The sequence below is a fragment of the Physcomitrium patens genome, chromosome 12, assembly GCF_059467195.1.
Source record: "Physcomitrium patens ecotype Gransden chromosome 12, ASM5946719v1, whole genome shotgun sequence".
Taxonomy (NCBI): domain Eukaryota; kingdom Viridiplantae; phylum Streptophyta; class Bryopsida; order Funariales; family Funariaceae; genus Physcomitrium; species Physcomitrium patens.
This window is the reverse complement of record NC_143421.1, coordinates 6,507,173-6,524,191: the sequence shown is the minus strand read 5'-3', so window position 1 is coordinate 6,524,191 and position 17,019 is coordinate 6,507,173. Positions and strand designations below refer to the sequence as shown.

General features: G+C 28.1%; 1 protein-coding gene across 1 annotated transcript; it reads right to left on the bottom strand.

Annotated features, from left to right (window-relative positions):
- Positions 1-2,515: 2,515 nt before the first annotated feature.
- LOC112289623 (40S ribosomal protein S15-like) lies at positions 2,516-3,882 on the bottom strand. The gene is made up of 4 exons (NM_001378883.1): positions 3,774-3,882; positions 3,495-3,637; positions 2,902-3,094; positions 2,516-2,747 (listed from the first exon to the last, which is right to left on the bottom strand). The coding sequence occupies exons 1-4, from the start codon at positions 3,774-3,776 to the stop codon at positions 2,634-2,636; spliced, it is 453 nt and encodes a 150-aa protein (NP_001365812.1). The 5' UTR covers positions 3,777-3,882; the 3' UTR covers positions 2,516-2,633.
- Positions 3,883-17,019: the final 13,137 nt, after the last annotated feature.

Below are 17,019 nucleotides of genomic sequence, written 5' to 3'. Positions count from 1 at the left end.
TATGGTTTCGCAGTCAAGACGCATGTGGAACTGCAATCTCATCATCTTTCGCGTTCCATCTTTGGGATCCATCGTAGTTGAGTTTGAATCCCACACCCTTTACTCCTCTATCTACTGGTGATTATTAGATCAGGCTCTTGCACCGTTATAATTTGATTTCATTATTTTGGGGTGGGACTTTGTCTCTAATTTAGAAATGCACTTAAGTACATCATACGAACACTGCATGTACAAATTGATTTTTAAGCTGATCGGAACTTTGGACATCAGGACAGTTACGAATTTATTTTTGTGAGTCCTACCTGAGCAGGATTTTGCTTTCAATGCCAGTTAAATGTGTTTAGTTTTAAGCATTTCGTCCTACACAGGATCAGGAAAGGACAGCATCAGGCAACAGTTGTACTTCATTTGCTTGAGGGTGTAGTGGGGTACTCTGTTTGGAAGGGAAATAACGCTGGAGCTTTGTTTAACCTTTCCAAAGACTCTGTTCGTGAGTTGGCCCAGGGAGCTCACAACTGGTGACCATGCTTCATAGCACCATCAAAACCGTGTCCTCATTTCTTAGTTTATTGCCTATGATTTGCTCTCTTAAGCGCGGGCTTGGCCGTTGTTCACCCACTTGCCTGTTCCAACAAGTCATTTCAGTATTGAATGTGAGGTGGTAGTACATAATTGACAACCTAAGTAGTGAGTATCTAAAACTGAAAGGAAAACTAGAATGAGAGTTAACGGTTTCTTACAACGTATAAATTGTATGAAAGAAAGTAAATGATATGCCTTTTCAAATAAAAGACGTTGTCAGTGCAGCAAAAGTGGGACTCTCTGTGATGTAGAAAACACCTTTCGATAAACAAGGATGCAAACATCGGTCAATGAAGAAAAATTGTTAACTTGTTTTTTGATGGTACAAATGCAAGAAGCACAGTGGTGTACTTGAAGCATCTAGAGTAAGACGAGAGATGAACCGGATGTGGAAGCAAAACTACAATTTGATATTTCCAGAAGGTAAAAAACATCAACATTTCTATCCAACATGCAGAAATTAAAAGACAACATTTAGACAGATTGTTCTGAAGTCAAATCGGAATTGAGAAGATGTAAAGATGTAAAATAGGGCACATTGCAACAAGGAACAATATCTTGCAAAACTAACAAGTCTTATATTTGTTTTTTTGACGAAAATAATTTTGATTCAGAATACTTGAGTAATTCTTTGTTATTTGACATTGACAGTGCAATTCCTATTCTATTATCCTTATATATATACATATATATATATATATATATGTATTAAAGTAAATATTAACGTATGATATGTAATAAAAAGATTTCTAATATAATCTTCGCAAAACTGGTTCATTGAAAAAAATTGGTTATTTCATTATGACGATGAAATTATATGAGTTATTTAAGTGGAACTAACCTTTGTTATTGACAAATTCTTTGTAAAAAAAACAGTAAAACGAAAACTGTATTGTCAACACAGTTTTTTATTTAGTACATCAACCAATTAATATACTCGAGTGACTTGTGAATTATACATTGATAGGAATTTTTGTGTGATGAATGCTTGCATCCTAGAATAAAACTAATGCTAGGCAACAACCATTTGTTACAACAAATATGTTATCTTCTGTTGTGTCAATTGCATCACACAATTTGAATGTGAGTATTCGTGCAGCTAACGTAGAATAATTAATTGCTCAGAGTAAGCAACGTGACTAGAGATTGATCGCAGGGAAACATAGAACAACGTATTTTCGTGAGATGCTTTGCAACTCGCATTCTACATATATTCAGGTTTTTATGAAGTTGTCCACGTCCAACAAGATTCATATCAAGGGCGTCATCAAATCTAGACAGAACGTATGATACCTCAGAATTGGGCTACAGTACACTACTCATTCACTTTGTTTATTCGTTGTTCTACATGGTAATCACTTCTCAGCGTGGGTGATATAATCCCAAATGCCATATTTAAGTGGCAAGTGTAGGTTGGATAAGGTAAAACAATCACCTCACAGTGATGCCGGCATTGCTGTTACATTAAGTCGACGTGAATACAAGCCTGCGGACAATGAGGAACACATTCTGTGGTGGTAGTGGGTTGAATTTTGAAACCAAGCAAGTTCCATTAAAAAACCAGGTACCATTCCAAATCCCAGCTAGCAAAATCATTAATTAGAAACAAGATTGCTGAAAACGAGACAATATGTCTGGCGGATTCAGGCGAATCCTCAGAGACGAGGCTTCATGAATACAAATGTCTAGTTCATTATCAACTATGTAGACATAAAAAGAATTAAAAGGGTGAATATAAAAATCAAGTCAATTGCATAAGATGCCAAAATTTAGAGTGTGCCACAACCATGTTGAACACAGACTTCACCAAGAATGTGAAGATGACCAAAGCTACTCAAAACACATTCAACATAAGAAACCTTCAGATGTACAGGACAAATCACGTCGTCAAGGTACAAATACAGGAAGGAAGAATTTAAGCCCGAGGGGAAGCAATTGATTGACCGACACCAAGCATTCTATTAATCCCTCATATCCTTAACATTTTGTTCACGCCAGATTGGAGTAAACAAAAAGAGACACAAATGCCAACCTTTCCCGTTGCTCTCTTTCTACTTAAGTGGGATGAATCGCGAAGAGTGCGTAGCTCCAATACCGGGCCTACCGTGCTTGACAGGCTTGTACGAAATGGAGAACTCAGCCAAGTAGTGCCCAATCATCTCAGGCTGCACAAAGACATTTACAAGGTCAGGCTTTCACGCTGCAAATGGAACCAGTCCACCCTCTACTCCGTTGTCCAAGCTAGTATTGAATTCAATCAATTCTTCCCTATAGCACGGACTGATGGAGAGTCAAAAATAGCGTGACCGAATATTATACCTTGATCTCGACCTGGTTGAAAGTCTTCCCGTTGTACACACCAATGACGCTACCGATCATCTCTGGGACAATGATCATATTGCGGAGGTGAGTCCTGACGGGCTCAGGCTTCTCGCCAGCTGGTGCCTCACGCTTGGCTTTCCGCAACTTCTTGATCAACGCCATAGGCTTGCGCTTCAGACCACGCTGGAACCTGCGTACCGATTATTTCAGCTACAATCCAACACATTCCAGCTAGATAGTGATACTTGCCTGGCGGGTTGGAATCCGTTTGTTTAATCTAAAAGAAAAACAAACAGAAAGGTGACATACCTCGAAGCATAAGGACATATATGTACAACAGCCAAATCAACAAGCTCAAATCACGAAACATAGAGATTTGTGCGGACTTAGCTCCATGGTAAGAACAGGTTTCGGCAACCCTAGCACAAACACTTACTGCTTCGACGCAAATAGAAACACTGGTGATTCCGCTAAGGCAAGAAAATACGAATGACCAGACCTTACAGCAAATTCCTGGAAAAGAGGCACGCACACGAAGCCACTGTTACAAACCTCCGAAAAAGAACGAGAGACGCGAGAGATAAACACACCTGCGGCGAGCCCGGGCGTGGAAGAGCTCGACGAGCTCATCCATGCTCATGTCAAGGAGAGCATCGAGATCCACTCCTCGGAAGGTAAACTTCTTAAACGTTCTCTTCTTGGGCTGCGCAATCTCGACTTCTGCAGCTTCCGCCTACACGAACACGGCACCAACACAGTCGAGCCAACTTAGAACTCTCCATCGACTGAAAGCAACAATACAAAAACTCAGCAACAGCATGAAGCAGCCAGAAAGAAGAAGAAGAAGAAGAAGAAAGAAGCAAAGATACCATAATGGACAGTGGAGGAAGGGGGGAGGAGGACGATGGAGACGGCGGCAGAGAGGAGAAGAGGGCAGAGCACGGGGAAGAAGGGAACCCGAGAGGAGCAAAGGAAAAGGGAGTGTTCGAAACCCTAGCTCCACATTTACAAGGCCAGGCTTCTCTTCCCCCGCAGCAGCCAGCATTAGGGTTTCGGAGCGCAGGGGGAAACTCTGTCCACATTCGTTGGATGGATGATTTCGCTAGGTAGATTTCGGTCGTGAGTGTGAATGGGGTGATTTTTGAAGTGCTGACACTTGAGACATTAGGGTTTCGGAGGATTTTAGATTTTGATTTAACCCATTTGTTTGCCTTTTTTGTTTTTATCTTAATATACTCATATTTTTACTTCATAAAATGAAGAGGTTGTTTCTAATTAGCTATTTGTTGTCTGGGAACGTTCAGAGTGTGTGTGTTAGTGTATATATATATATATATATATATTTGCATTTAATTAAAAACCTGAAAATATTGTTGTAAGACATGTAAATTTGGACAACTTTGTTTGAACTTTTGACACAAATTCGGATAAAAAGATGTTAACAAGAACTAATATGTTTCCATTTGAAGAGGTGTAGGATTAAGGCTCATTACTGCATGAAAATATTATAAGATCTGTTTTAAGTAAAATTACATAATATCTCTCAAAGTTTAAAAGTATAAAACAAAAAAATCAAGGATGCAAAATCACATTAAGAAATCATTCAATTGGACATAATTTTACAAGCTCAAAAACCTATATAATATGTTCTTACTTTTCAATGTTTTGAATTTATCACTTTTAAGACAAATCTATTAAAAATGATTTTATGTATTTATAAAATTATATTTCATTTTGTAATTCTTATAATCTTATTGCATTCAACTTAACTAAGTTGTACAATCTATATATTAAGATTGCTCAAGGAGACAAGTGGTGGCTCTCACTCACCACATAGATTGATCTTTGTTTTCATCAAAAAAGTTCATGGTTTGTAGAGTTCACAACACATTTTACAATTCATCACTACGTTTTGCAATAGATTGGGAAGTTCCATAGGATTCAAGTAGTAGTTCTTGATGGTTACATGGATGGATCTTTGTTTTCATCAAAAATATTTGTCTTCTTTAAAGTTCATAGGGCATTCTATAGGACGTTTTACAGATGATCATGGCATTCTATAGGATGTTTTACAATTAATCAAGGCGTTTCACAAGGGATCATAAATCACAAAAAATAGCTCAAACTCTGAGAGACGCTCTATTTGACGAGTAACAAAAGCTTTCGATTTACATGGCCTTGGAGTCTCTTTAAATACTATTCAAACAAAAAGTGTTTAACAAAGAATGGATCTATCAAATACTTGATTGTTTCAAACTTGAGGTTCATAATATAAGTAGTACAATCTGATGCAAACTCAAGATAAATGGCTAAGACAAATAGTGGTTCTCATTTGCTACATAGATCCATCATTGCAAAAGTTTAATTGAATGTGGATGGATTTAGTAATGTGTTCTTTGTTGCATGCCCGCAATGTGATTGAAGATGAAGTTTGGTCTTTGATGAAGATGAAGGAATATTTGCAATTTTTTTATACTTTCCTGAAGTTGCACTTCATAATCGCAATAGGTATTTGCTAAAAGTTTTTATTTTTTATATCCCAAGTATTTGTGCATTATGTTTGAGCTTCTATCTAAGAATTTGTGATTGAGAATATAGAACAAGGGTCAGTTTACAAGCAAACTTAAGAAAAAAACTTAACAAAATGTCAAAGATTTCAAAAACCATGCTCTCCATTTTTTTTTAATCATATTATCAAGCTTTGCATTGCAGAGTGAAAGTATTTCTAGATATTTCAAAAGATTCAAAAATCTATATGTATTGGCATTGCATGCATTTCAATATTTTTATTGTGCTTTATATTACAAAGTATTACACAAAAAAATAGATAACTATATATATATATATATATATATATATATATATATATTTTGTGTAATTGTTGAAATACACAAAAATTTCATTGTGTTTTGTATTGCAAAGTGAGTGTATTTCAAGAAATTTCAGAGTGAGTGTATTAAGGTTTAATGGTTTGAGTGTTGTGTGCTTTATCATTTCTGTAGTTAATTTTTTAGATTTAATAACAATATATGAGCAATCAAGTGAAAGCTCATTGTTGAGAGTCACTATGATATTATGTATTACTATAGCATCGCAAAGAGTTTAGAAGTTACTTAATTCTTAATTTGAAATCTTTTATTTGAAGTGTTCAAAGTAGCTTCAAATAGTGTATCTTTTTATGTTAATTGACTTAGATGAGAAGTGCAAGGTTAGAGACATTTCAAGGGATTGTGTATAGAAGTGATAACAATAAGTTTTACCATTAGAAACTTATAATTTGTCAATAGTTGGAGAAGAAAGCACTTGATAGTTAAAGAACAAATTTTGATTTGATTTTATTTATTTATTTATTTATATTATTTTTATTATTATTATTATTATTTAATTAAATCCTTATAGAATCAATTATAAGCTAAAAGAATTTATTATCTTACTATTATAAGTAATAGGCTATTCTTCAAGAGTAAGGTGATCAACTTTGTTGCGAGTAGGCCAATGCAAGAGATATCATACAATTTATTCAATTTTGAAGGCACTTTTATTATCTTTGGTAATAATATAGTAAGGTGCAATAGAATAAGGATTTATCTAAAATTGCACCAAAAAATTGTGGTTGAGAAAGTATTGTTTTTTGGCTTGAATTTAATCAATTTTATTTAAATAGATTACGTGCACACCATCTGGATATTACTTTTATAAGGAAAAATGAATTTCCAAACTCTTACATGTTTCCAAACTATTATGAATTATTCTTCAAGAACCATGAAATCTTAATTTTTTATTATTAAAGTAGATTCTATATATATATATATATATATATATATATATATATTAATCTTTATAATTTTATAGTTTATATTTTTATCAATTATCTATATAATTTTATAGTTTTATTTCTTTTTATTTTTAAATTTATAATTTTATAACTTTATATTTATAGATTGAAATTTTGCAATAAAATAATTTATTAAAGACATCGTAATAAATTGCTTCATATCTTTTAAATTTGACTCTAATACATCTTTGAATATCTTAGTACACTTTTATGATTTTTTAATGTAATTTAATGTTTTTTTTTTTTTTTTTTTTTTTTTTTTTTTTTTTTTTAATATTTCACAAGTAGTTCCTTAAACAAAATTAACTATTTTTTTTGCATATTATCCTTGACATTGATATAAGTTTAGGTATCTTACTTTGTAGCTCCAAGCTCTATGATGAATTTTATTTATTTCTTTTTTAAAAAATATTTAAAAATTATTCATTAGCTTACAAACATATATTTCAAAAAAAATATTAGGTCACACTTTTTAAGACAATGACATGGATTCATCTAGTCTATACATTAAGATTACTCAAGGAAACAAGTAGTGGCTTTCATCCACTGCATGCATCCTTCTTGGTTTTCATCAAAAAACTTAACATTGTTTGAAGTTAAAAAAAAAAGCAAAAGCTTGACCAAAATTCAAGCAAAGTTCATAGAGAGTTCACAAGGAGTTGATAGGGCTCATTTTTTTCCTGCAATTTAGCAACTAAATGCACTTAAGTGGAGTTCATAGGGAGTTCACAAAGAATTTACAGAGTTTATTTATTTATTTATTTTTTGCAATCTTGTGACTAAATACAATTGAAAATGTGATTGAAGTTGCATTTTTTTTTTTTTTTTTTTTTTTTTTTGCAATTGAAAGCAATTGAAGGTGAAGTTCAATAATTTAGAGAAAAGTAGGCAATCAAACACTAGTGAAGCAAAGCATGAGCTGTGAAAGGCAATGGGATTTTGTTAGGTACATATTTGATCTTAATCTCTGATTGTACTAATAAGAACATAAATGGCAATGAAGCATGGCTCAATGTACAAGTTGTTGTGTATTGCATTATTTCTAATTCAATGGTGTTAAAAATTGGTTGAATGTGCTAGATGATTATTTATTTTTGATATTACATTTGAATACAAGGTAAGGAAAATATGCTAGTAAGGAGCATTTGGATTGAGGTGGATATTTGATGTAAATGTAAAGGTTGTTTGTTGCAACTATTAATCGTACATTCTTCCATATGATAGGACTAAAAATTTTGTCTTGAGTCATGCAAAATTTCATTTTGGAACCATTCTAGTTTGAATCAAATTCCAATTTAAACATCGTGGATTGAATTGTTTGTGACCAACTCATTTCATCATACTTTAAACGACTTTTGAATGATCTTTGAACTTTAAATCTACATAAATTCATATTGTTGTTACAAAAAGTGTAACTCAAATGAATAAAAATATATGAATAAATAAAAAATAATATTTATAATATATTATTAAATTTTATAAAAATAATATATTTATAATATATTATTAAATTTTATAAAAATAATATATTTATAATATATTATATATATTATTTTATTACTATAATAATTGTAATTATAAATAATATTATAATATATTTTATATTATAAAATATATGATCTAAATGATTTCAAAGTCTAAATCTAGATTTAAAGTTCAAAGATTTAAAAGTTCAAATAACATGGATGCATGTTTTTTTTAATAGACTTGTAAGAATTGGTAAGTCATTTGTCTTCAATACTTTGACAACTAAAGTTTGATTGATGCTAAAGATTATCATATAAGTTGCATCTTCAAGAATTGTTGCATTGCTAGTGAAGGGAAGAAGAACCGCTCATTCTACGTTGAAAATTTCACTAGATTGTAGCAAAGACACTTTTTGTTCAATTACTAAGAATTTTGACTATGTTGAATTTATTTGCCAAAGTCCACTTATTATTTGAAATGAACTTCTAATGTGACATTGATATTTTCCAAAAGCAGTTGATTGCTCTTTTAAAGATATTTGAGATATTGATTGTCTATTTGGAGGACCTATAATAGTTTTTGGTGGAGATTTTTACCAAATATTATCAATGATTATGAAAGGAACTTGAGAAGAAATTGTAATAGAATCTTTTTAATGTTCAACACTTTTCCTTCAAATAAAAATCTATATATTAAAAGAAAATATGAGGTTGAATTCAACAACACTTCAAGCAGATATCAAATTTGCTAATTGGCTTCTTTAGGTATAGAATGTATATACACATTATATATATTCATTGTGGTGTATTTGAATTCTTTATGGTTGCATTATTATTCACTAATATTTTTATTTGTCTCTTGTTAGATTGAAAATGATAAAAGCTTGTTGCTTGATAATATAGTTATGCTTCTTGCTTACATGATTTTTGATCAACAATTAATGTCTTTACTTGATGTTATTTATCTAAGATTGATAGAAGATAGTGTAGCAAATGATGCATTTTTTAGAAATAAAAACATTTTATCTACTTAGAATGATAATATAGATAATAATAATGAAAAGATTTTGGCCATAATATTTAGGAAGAACAAGAATATTTAAGCACCAATGAAGTGGTTATCAAAGATGATGTCAAAAACAATAGTATTTATCCAATTGAATTCATTAAGTCTCTTAATCCATCTGGAATATCTAAATGAAGATTTTGCCTAAAGATTGAAATTCTAATGATGCTATTAAAAAATATTATTCCTTACTTAAGACTTTGCAATGGAACTCAATTAATAATTACACAACTAATGGATCAAATTCTTGAAGTAAAATTTGCTAATAACTTTGTATTCATTATGCAAATTTCATTAACTTCGACAACAAAAGAACTTCCATTCATTCTAAAAAGAAAGTAATTTTCAATCTGTTTGGCATTTACAATAATGACAAACAAATTTTAAAGACAATTGGTGAAGCATGTTGGTTTAAATCTATGACAATCTATTTTTTTTCCATGGTCAACTTTATGTAGCACTTTCTTAATGCACTTTCTTCCATTCTATCAAGATTCTTCTTCATAAAAATGAAAAATTAACTTTTATGCTAAATATTATTTTAAAAACAAAATTTAATTAAAAAATATTAATAATTTATTTATTTATTGCCTTTAATACATCTTTGAATGTCTTAACATACTTTTTTGATTTTTAAATATAATTTAATATTTATTTATTTAATATATATATTTATACAAGTAGCTCCTTGAATCAAATTATTATTATTATTTTTTTTATATATTATCCATGACAATGCTACAAGTTAACATATCCTACTTCATAGCTAAAATTTCTATTATATATTTTATTTATTTTTATTTATATTTTATTATATTTATATTTAAAAAATAATCTTTGATTCAAAAAATGCTTCATTTGAATCAAACTTTCCGTGACAACGATATGGATTGATCTCGGTTCTTCTCTTGGTTTTCATCAAAAAGCTTATTTTTGTCTAAAGTTTGAAAGGAAGCAAAAGCTTGACCAAAACTCAAGTGGAGTTCACAAAGAGTTCATAGGGATTCACAAGTTTCAATTGTTTTTTTTTGTGATTTTGCAACTAAATATACTCAAGCAAAGTTCACAAAGAGTTTACAAAGAACTCACAAGGAGTTTATAAGGAATTCACAAGGAGTTTATAAAGGATTCACAAGGCTCATCTAGGTGAACTTTGGTTTATAATGACACAATATAAACCAGTTATGACATCAAGAAAATGTTATAACATTAATTTAACATTATAATTTAAAATCTAATGTAAAATTGAATTAAATATATAATATATAATATACTATATATTAATATAATATTATATATTATATAAATTTAATAGCAATTATTTATATAATATTATAATATTATATTAATATCATTATAATTGTATCTTCATATTATATATTAATATATTAATATTATGACATGATAATATTAATATATATTATAATATTAAAAATATTTTTACATCATAATATATGTTATATAATTATTATATATCATAATATATTAATATATAGTATATTATATAATATATTATATAGTATATATATATTTATAAATAATAAATAAATAATATAAATAATATTATATATAAATATATATATTAAGATTGGTCAAGGAAACAAGTAGTGGCTTTCATTTACTACATAGATTGGTCTTTATTTTCATCAAAAATGTTCATGTTTTATGGAATTCACAATATGTTTTATAGTTCATCATTGCATTTTGCACTTGATTGAGGAGTTCTATAAGATTCATATAGTGGTTTTTGATGGTTGCATGGATGGATCTTTGTTTTCATTAAAAAAAGTTACCTTCTCTGAAATTCATAAGGCATTCCATAGGGCATTTTATAAATGATCGAAGCATTCTACAATGCATTTTATAATTGATCAAGGCATTTCATAAAGAATCATAAATTGCAAGAAAGAGCTCAAAGCTTTGAAAGACGTTTTAACTAACAAGCAACAATGGCTTTTGATTCACATGGCCTTAGATTCTCTCAAAATATTGCCCAAATAAAAAGTGTTTAATAAAGAATAGATCTATCAAACACTTGATTGTTTTAGACTTAAGGCTTACAATACAAATAATACTGTGTGATGCAAATTTAAAATAAACCACCAAGAGAAATAGTAGTTCTTATTTTTTGCATAGATTTATCATTGCTAAAGTTTAATTGTATGTGAAATGCTAGAATTTAAATAAAAGTGGACATGTTTAGCAATGTGTTGTTTTTTGCATGCATGTAATGCAATTGAAGATGAAGTTTGGTCCTTGACAAAGAAGAAAGCATAATTGTAATTTTTTTGTGCTTTCTTGAAGTTTCACTCTACAATCGCAATAGGCTTCTGTGAAAAGTTTTTATTTTTTTAAATATAAGGTATCTATGCATTGTGTTTGAGCATTTTTTGAAGAATTTGTCAAAGAACTTATAAGTGAGAGTATAGAATAAGGGTAAGTTTATGATCTAATTTAATAGAAAAACTTGAGGGAATAAAGATTTCAAAAACCATGTTTTTTATTTTTTTTTAATCATGTTATCAAGCTTGATATTACAAAGTGAGTATATTTCTAGATATTTCAAAAGATTCAAAAAATTATATGTATTTTCATTGAATTTTATTTCAAAACTTTTATTGTGCTTTGCATTGTAGAATATTATATAAAAAATTATACGAAAATATTTTTGTATAATTTTTGAAATACACAAAAATTTCATTGTACTTTGCATTGCAAAGTGAGCGTATTTCTAGAAATTTTAGAGTGAATATATAAAGGTGAAATGGCTTGAATATTATATGCTCTATCATTTTGATAGTTAATTATTTAGATTTAGAAACAACTGATGAACAATCAAATGAAAGCTCATTATTGAAAGTCACTATGACATTATATATTACTATGGTATTAGAAAGAGTTTGGAAATTGTTTGATTCTTAATTTAAGATCTTTTATTTGAGGTATTCAAAGTAGCTTCAAATAGTATATCTTTTTATGTTAATTGACTTACATGAAAAATACAAGGTTAGAGGTATTTGAAGGCATTGTATGTAGAAGTGATAACAATGAGTTTTACCACCAAAAACTTATAATTTGTTGAAAGTTGGTAAAGAAAACACTCAACAATTGAAGAACAAAGCTTGATTTATTTTCTTTTATTTTCTTTTATTTTCTTTTTTCTTTTTTACTTTAATTTTTGTATCACCAATGTAGAATTGATTGCAAGCTAAAGAAATCCATTGTCTTGTTATTATAAGTAGTGAGCTATTATTCAAAAGTAGAGCATTTAACTTTGTTGGAAGTAGGCCAATGCAAGAAACATCATGCAACTTATCTAATTTTGAAGGCACTTTTATTATCCTTAATAATAACATATTGAGGTGAAAAATAATAAAGAATTATTTGAAATTATATGAAAGAGTTGTGGTGAAGCAAGTCTTATTTTTTGGCTTGAATTCAATTAAGTTTACTTGAATAGAGTGCGTTCACACCATCTAGATATTACTTTCACAAAGGCAAATGAGTTTCCAAACTCCTACATGTTTTCAAACTATTGTGAAATATTCTTTGAGAACCATAAAACCTTAATTGCTTATTATTGAAGTAGATTATATTGATAAAAAGACTTTCAATATATATATTTTAATTTTTATAATTTTATAGTTTATATTTTTTATAATATTATAATTTTATATCTTTATATTTTTAAATTTATAATTTTATAACTTTATATTTTTAAATTAAATTTATGCAATGAAATAATTTATTAAAGAAATTTTTATAAATTACTTCGTATCTTTTAAATTCGATTTTAATATATCTTTGAAATTTTTAATACATTTTTATGATTTTTTAATATAATTTAATATTTTTTAAAAATATTTTACAAGTAATTTCTTAAACAAAATTAACTAATTTTTTTGTATATTATCCTTTACAATGGAATAAGTTTAGCTATCTTATTTTGTAGATGAAATATCCATTATATATATATATATATATATATATATATATATATATTTTAAAATTAAAAATTATTCATTGCCTCACAAACATATGTTTCAAAAACATATTTCATTTGAGTCATAATTTTTGTAACAATCACACGAGTTCATTTAGTCTATATATTAAGATCATTCAAAGAGAGAAGTAATAGTTCTCTATAGTTGCATGGATGGAATTTTGTTTTAATTTAAAAAGTTTACTTTTTTTAGAGTTCATTGGTTATTTTACAGAATTACATGTTGTTTTACAAAGTTCACATGCCGTTTTATAGTTTATTTTATAGAGCTTTGCATCTATATATTAAGAATCTAAATGTTAAGCTTAAAGAGATAAGTAGTGGCTATTATTTACTACATGCATCCTTCTTTGTTTTCATCAAAAAACTTAACGTTGTTTGGAATTTATAGGCCTTTAACAAAACCATGGTTCTTGATCAATAATATGTTGCATGTAGAAATCTACCTACTACTACATACAACAAAAGCTATATGGTGCAAATCATTCAATAAAATTGCAATAAAAACCTCCTAATAAGAGATCTTTTCTCTTTGTACCTTTCCCATAATTAATACTAGACTCTTGATTCAATGATTAAAAGTAGTGTGACATTGTTATTGTGTGTAGATTTGTAGGAAATCCTAGAGATTCTTAAAAAGAAACAAAAGCTTAACTAAAAAGAAGAAAAATTAAATATTAAAATAAGTTTTGATTTTTTACATCATTTGTAAATTTAGAAATTAGAAGCAATAAAGGAGGTGAGGCCTTTTGATTTCTTTACTTTTTTTGGATAATATCTCAATCATTTCAATTTTACAAGTTTTTTTTGGTTTCATGGTTATATAAAATATTTTTCATAATACAATTTTTGATGGTTTCTATATGCTTTGGATGCTTTATATGTACCAAAAGAAATGAAGTAGGCAACTTGACTAGTTGTTCTAAGACATGGTGATTCACTCAACAAGATCACAACAATACTATAAAGCTCAACTCATATTTTTTCAAGTAAAATACTAATATGGGTTGCAAGTTTATAATGGCTAATGACAAAAACAACATGGAAAATTAGCTTTTCATCACGGCTCGAGCACTTATATATGTAGTCTTCACCCAATGTGTATTTTTTTATCAATGAGTCAATTGATATGCTCAACCTAATGGTTGAACCATTTTTTAGATCTTCATGAATAATCAAGCCTTCAAGTTTAAAATAGATAATAAGGTTTCAAGCATATAATTTTAAGTGGAATCAATTTATAAAATTGAATTGATAAAATTTGGCATGTTACATTTCATTAAAAAAAATGTTTGTATTTTGGCCCTTTTTTTTTTTTTTTTTTTTTTTTTTTTTTTTTTTTTCTCTCACTATGCTTTGGAACTTCTTTCATCCTCCAATTGCTCTTAAATTTTTTCAAATTACAAGTAGTCATTGGTTAAGTGGTCACAATTGCAAGTAAAATGATAGTTGATCTCTACTTCAATGCACTCTAATATTGATTTTTAGATGTCTATGAAAGAAAAACAATTCCATAATTCTATTTCAATACTTAAACATTATGAGTAGTGACATGCATGTGCAATAGTTTTCTTTGTTTATCATTGAGAGCAAGTCCAAAACTTAATTGAGAGCTTTGTGAAGTTGACACCATTTAGAGCTCATGTCTACAAGCCATAATAGCCAAATCTAATTATAATTAGAGAAGCATGGTTATTTTTAGTAATTTTTTAAAGTTTCTTATTAGTAGATAATATGGAGGAGGAATTGGCAAGGTAGTAGTTGTGATACCTACTTTGACAAAAGTACAATCAAAAACAAAAGCATTATCTACAAAAACACTGTCTTTTATATATTCTAAGAGTGTTGTTTTTGAGAGGGAACCTTTTGAATGGTCTCTTCAATGGTGATTCCTTGCTTATGAATTTATGTAGATTAATATATCTTTTACATGTGTAGCATTGAGCTTGAAAAAGACACATGGAATGTTGATACTTATTGTGATTTTAATCCTAGCTAACCTTAAATCTAATGTGTATATTTTTATATATATATTTCTTAACTTAGGCTAAATAGAAAGACTATAGCAAAGAAAAACCACTCAAATTTTGATTTGCTTTGTCCAAAATTTTTATGAGTTGAATATCTCATATACAAATTATATACTAAATTTGAGAGGATAGATGAAATCGACTTGGTAATGACCATGGAAGATTGATCTTAAGCTCTACTTGATTATGATGTTCATTTTTATAGACTATGGGGCAATAGAACCTAATAGCATTGAATCATAGCTTTAGTTCCTAAAAACTATGAACTTAAGGATTTGCCAAAAGGAAAACATCAAATTACAAGTATTTTGCTATTTGAATTGGGTGATACCATTTTCTTGATTTTTGTTTTACGTCTGATGTAGGCTTAGTACTTAACAAGAGCCCACTAGTCATTTTTTTATTTTTGGAAATTATTATTATTATTATTATTATTATTATTAATAATTTCTTACATGAATCTTAATAGCAAGATTGGTAATTCAGAACAATTTTTTCAATACTTGTCTGATTGAAATTTTTTAATTGGTTATTTGTATAAAAGTATGTAGTTGTTGAGCAAAGTAAACAATAGAAATGTATCAAGGAAAATGGTATTGATTTCATTAAGCATAATAATTCTAAAAAAGTTGAAAAATCACTAAGAGACTTCTACACTTCATTTGCAATCACACTAAATTCCATGGCAAGAGCATAGGTTTAGCTAGTTGGACTTTAAAATAATTTTTTTTAATATATGCATTTATACATCTAAATTGAAGTAAAAAAATAAGGTACAATATATTAGATTACATGAAGTATAATGTGCAAAAATAATTAAAAAATAATGAATAAAAAAATTAGTATATGTATATTATACTAAATAATTAAAAGAAAAAATAAAATAAGCAATGTTAACTACTCAATTTTTGATGAATTTATATTTTAAATTTTAGTTCAGAAAAAACAGAATAATAATCGATAGTAAAAAAAAATTATGTAAAAAAAAGTGAACCAATCTTTTTTAAACATTTTTTATGTTTAGTAATTACAGTTATATATAATAATTAATATCCAATATAATGATAAGTTATAATGTAAATAATATAACAAAGAATCACCTAATCATATTTTATTACCATTAAAAATTATACAAATTAACGATGAAGAAAACACCTACAAAAATAATTCAAGTTTTAATCCTAAAATTGCAAAAATTGATTAAAAAAATACATAATATTTTAAAATATAACAAAAGAAGACTTTATAAAGAAGACTATATAAAAAATTTGATGAAAAAATGAAATAATTACATAGAATAAAATAAAAAAAATAAAAAATACATAAAAAATATGAATACAATTATAATAAGTAAAAACATTATTAGGGGAACACCTCTCTTTTATTATATATATCTCAGTGCTATGCACCTTCATATATACACCTCACAAAAAATAACTGTTTTTGATTTTTAATCATGATTCTTATTATACTTATTCTTATTATATCTTTTTCTTTTATACAAAAATTTAACATGCCCTTATTCATATGTATTTGATAGCTCCATATTATCTCAATCTTCAATTCTTTTGATATTATAAACTTATATTAAATTAAGTTTTTGAATAATATAAACAAAATATTCTTTATTTCTTTTATTATCTATCAGTATTGAATAAAAAATAATTATTACTATTATTATTATTTGTAGAAGTATGTATTTAGGGCTATATAAT

Bases quoted from the DNA above. Each gene is read 5' to 3' on its own strand.
- LOC112289623 (NM_001378883.1), bottom strand. The intron at 3,095-3,494 runs GTGTGTTTATCT...ATCGGTACGCAG, and splicing joins CACGCCCGGGCTCGCCGCAG to GTTCCAGCGTGGTCTGAAGC. The intron at 2,748-2,901 runs GTATAATATTCG...GTCTTTGTGCAG, and splicing joins TCAACCAGGTCGAGATCAAG to CCTGAGATGATTGGGCACTA.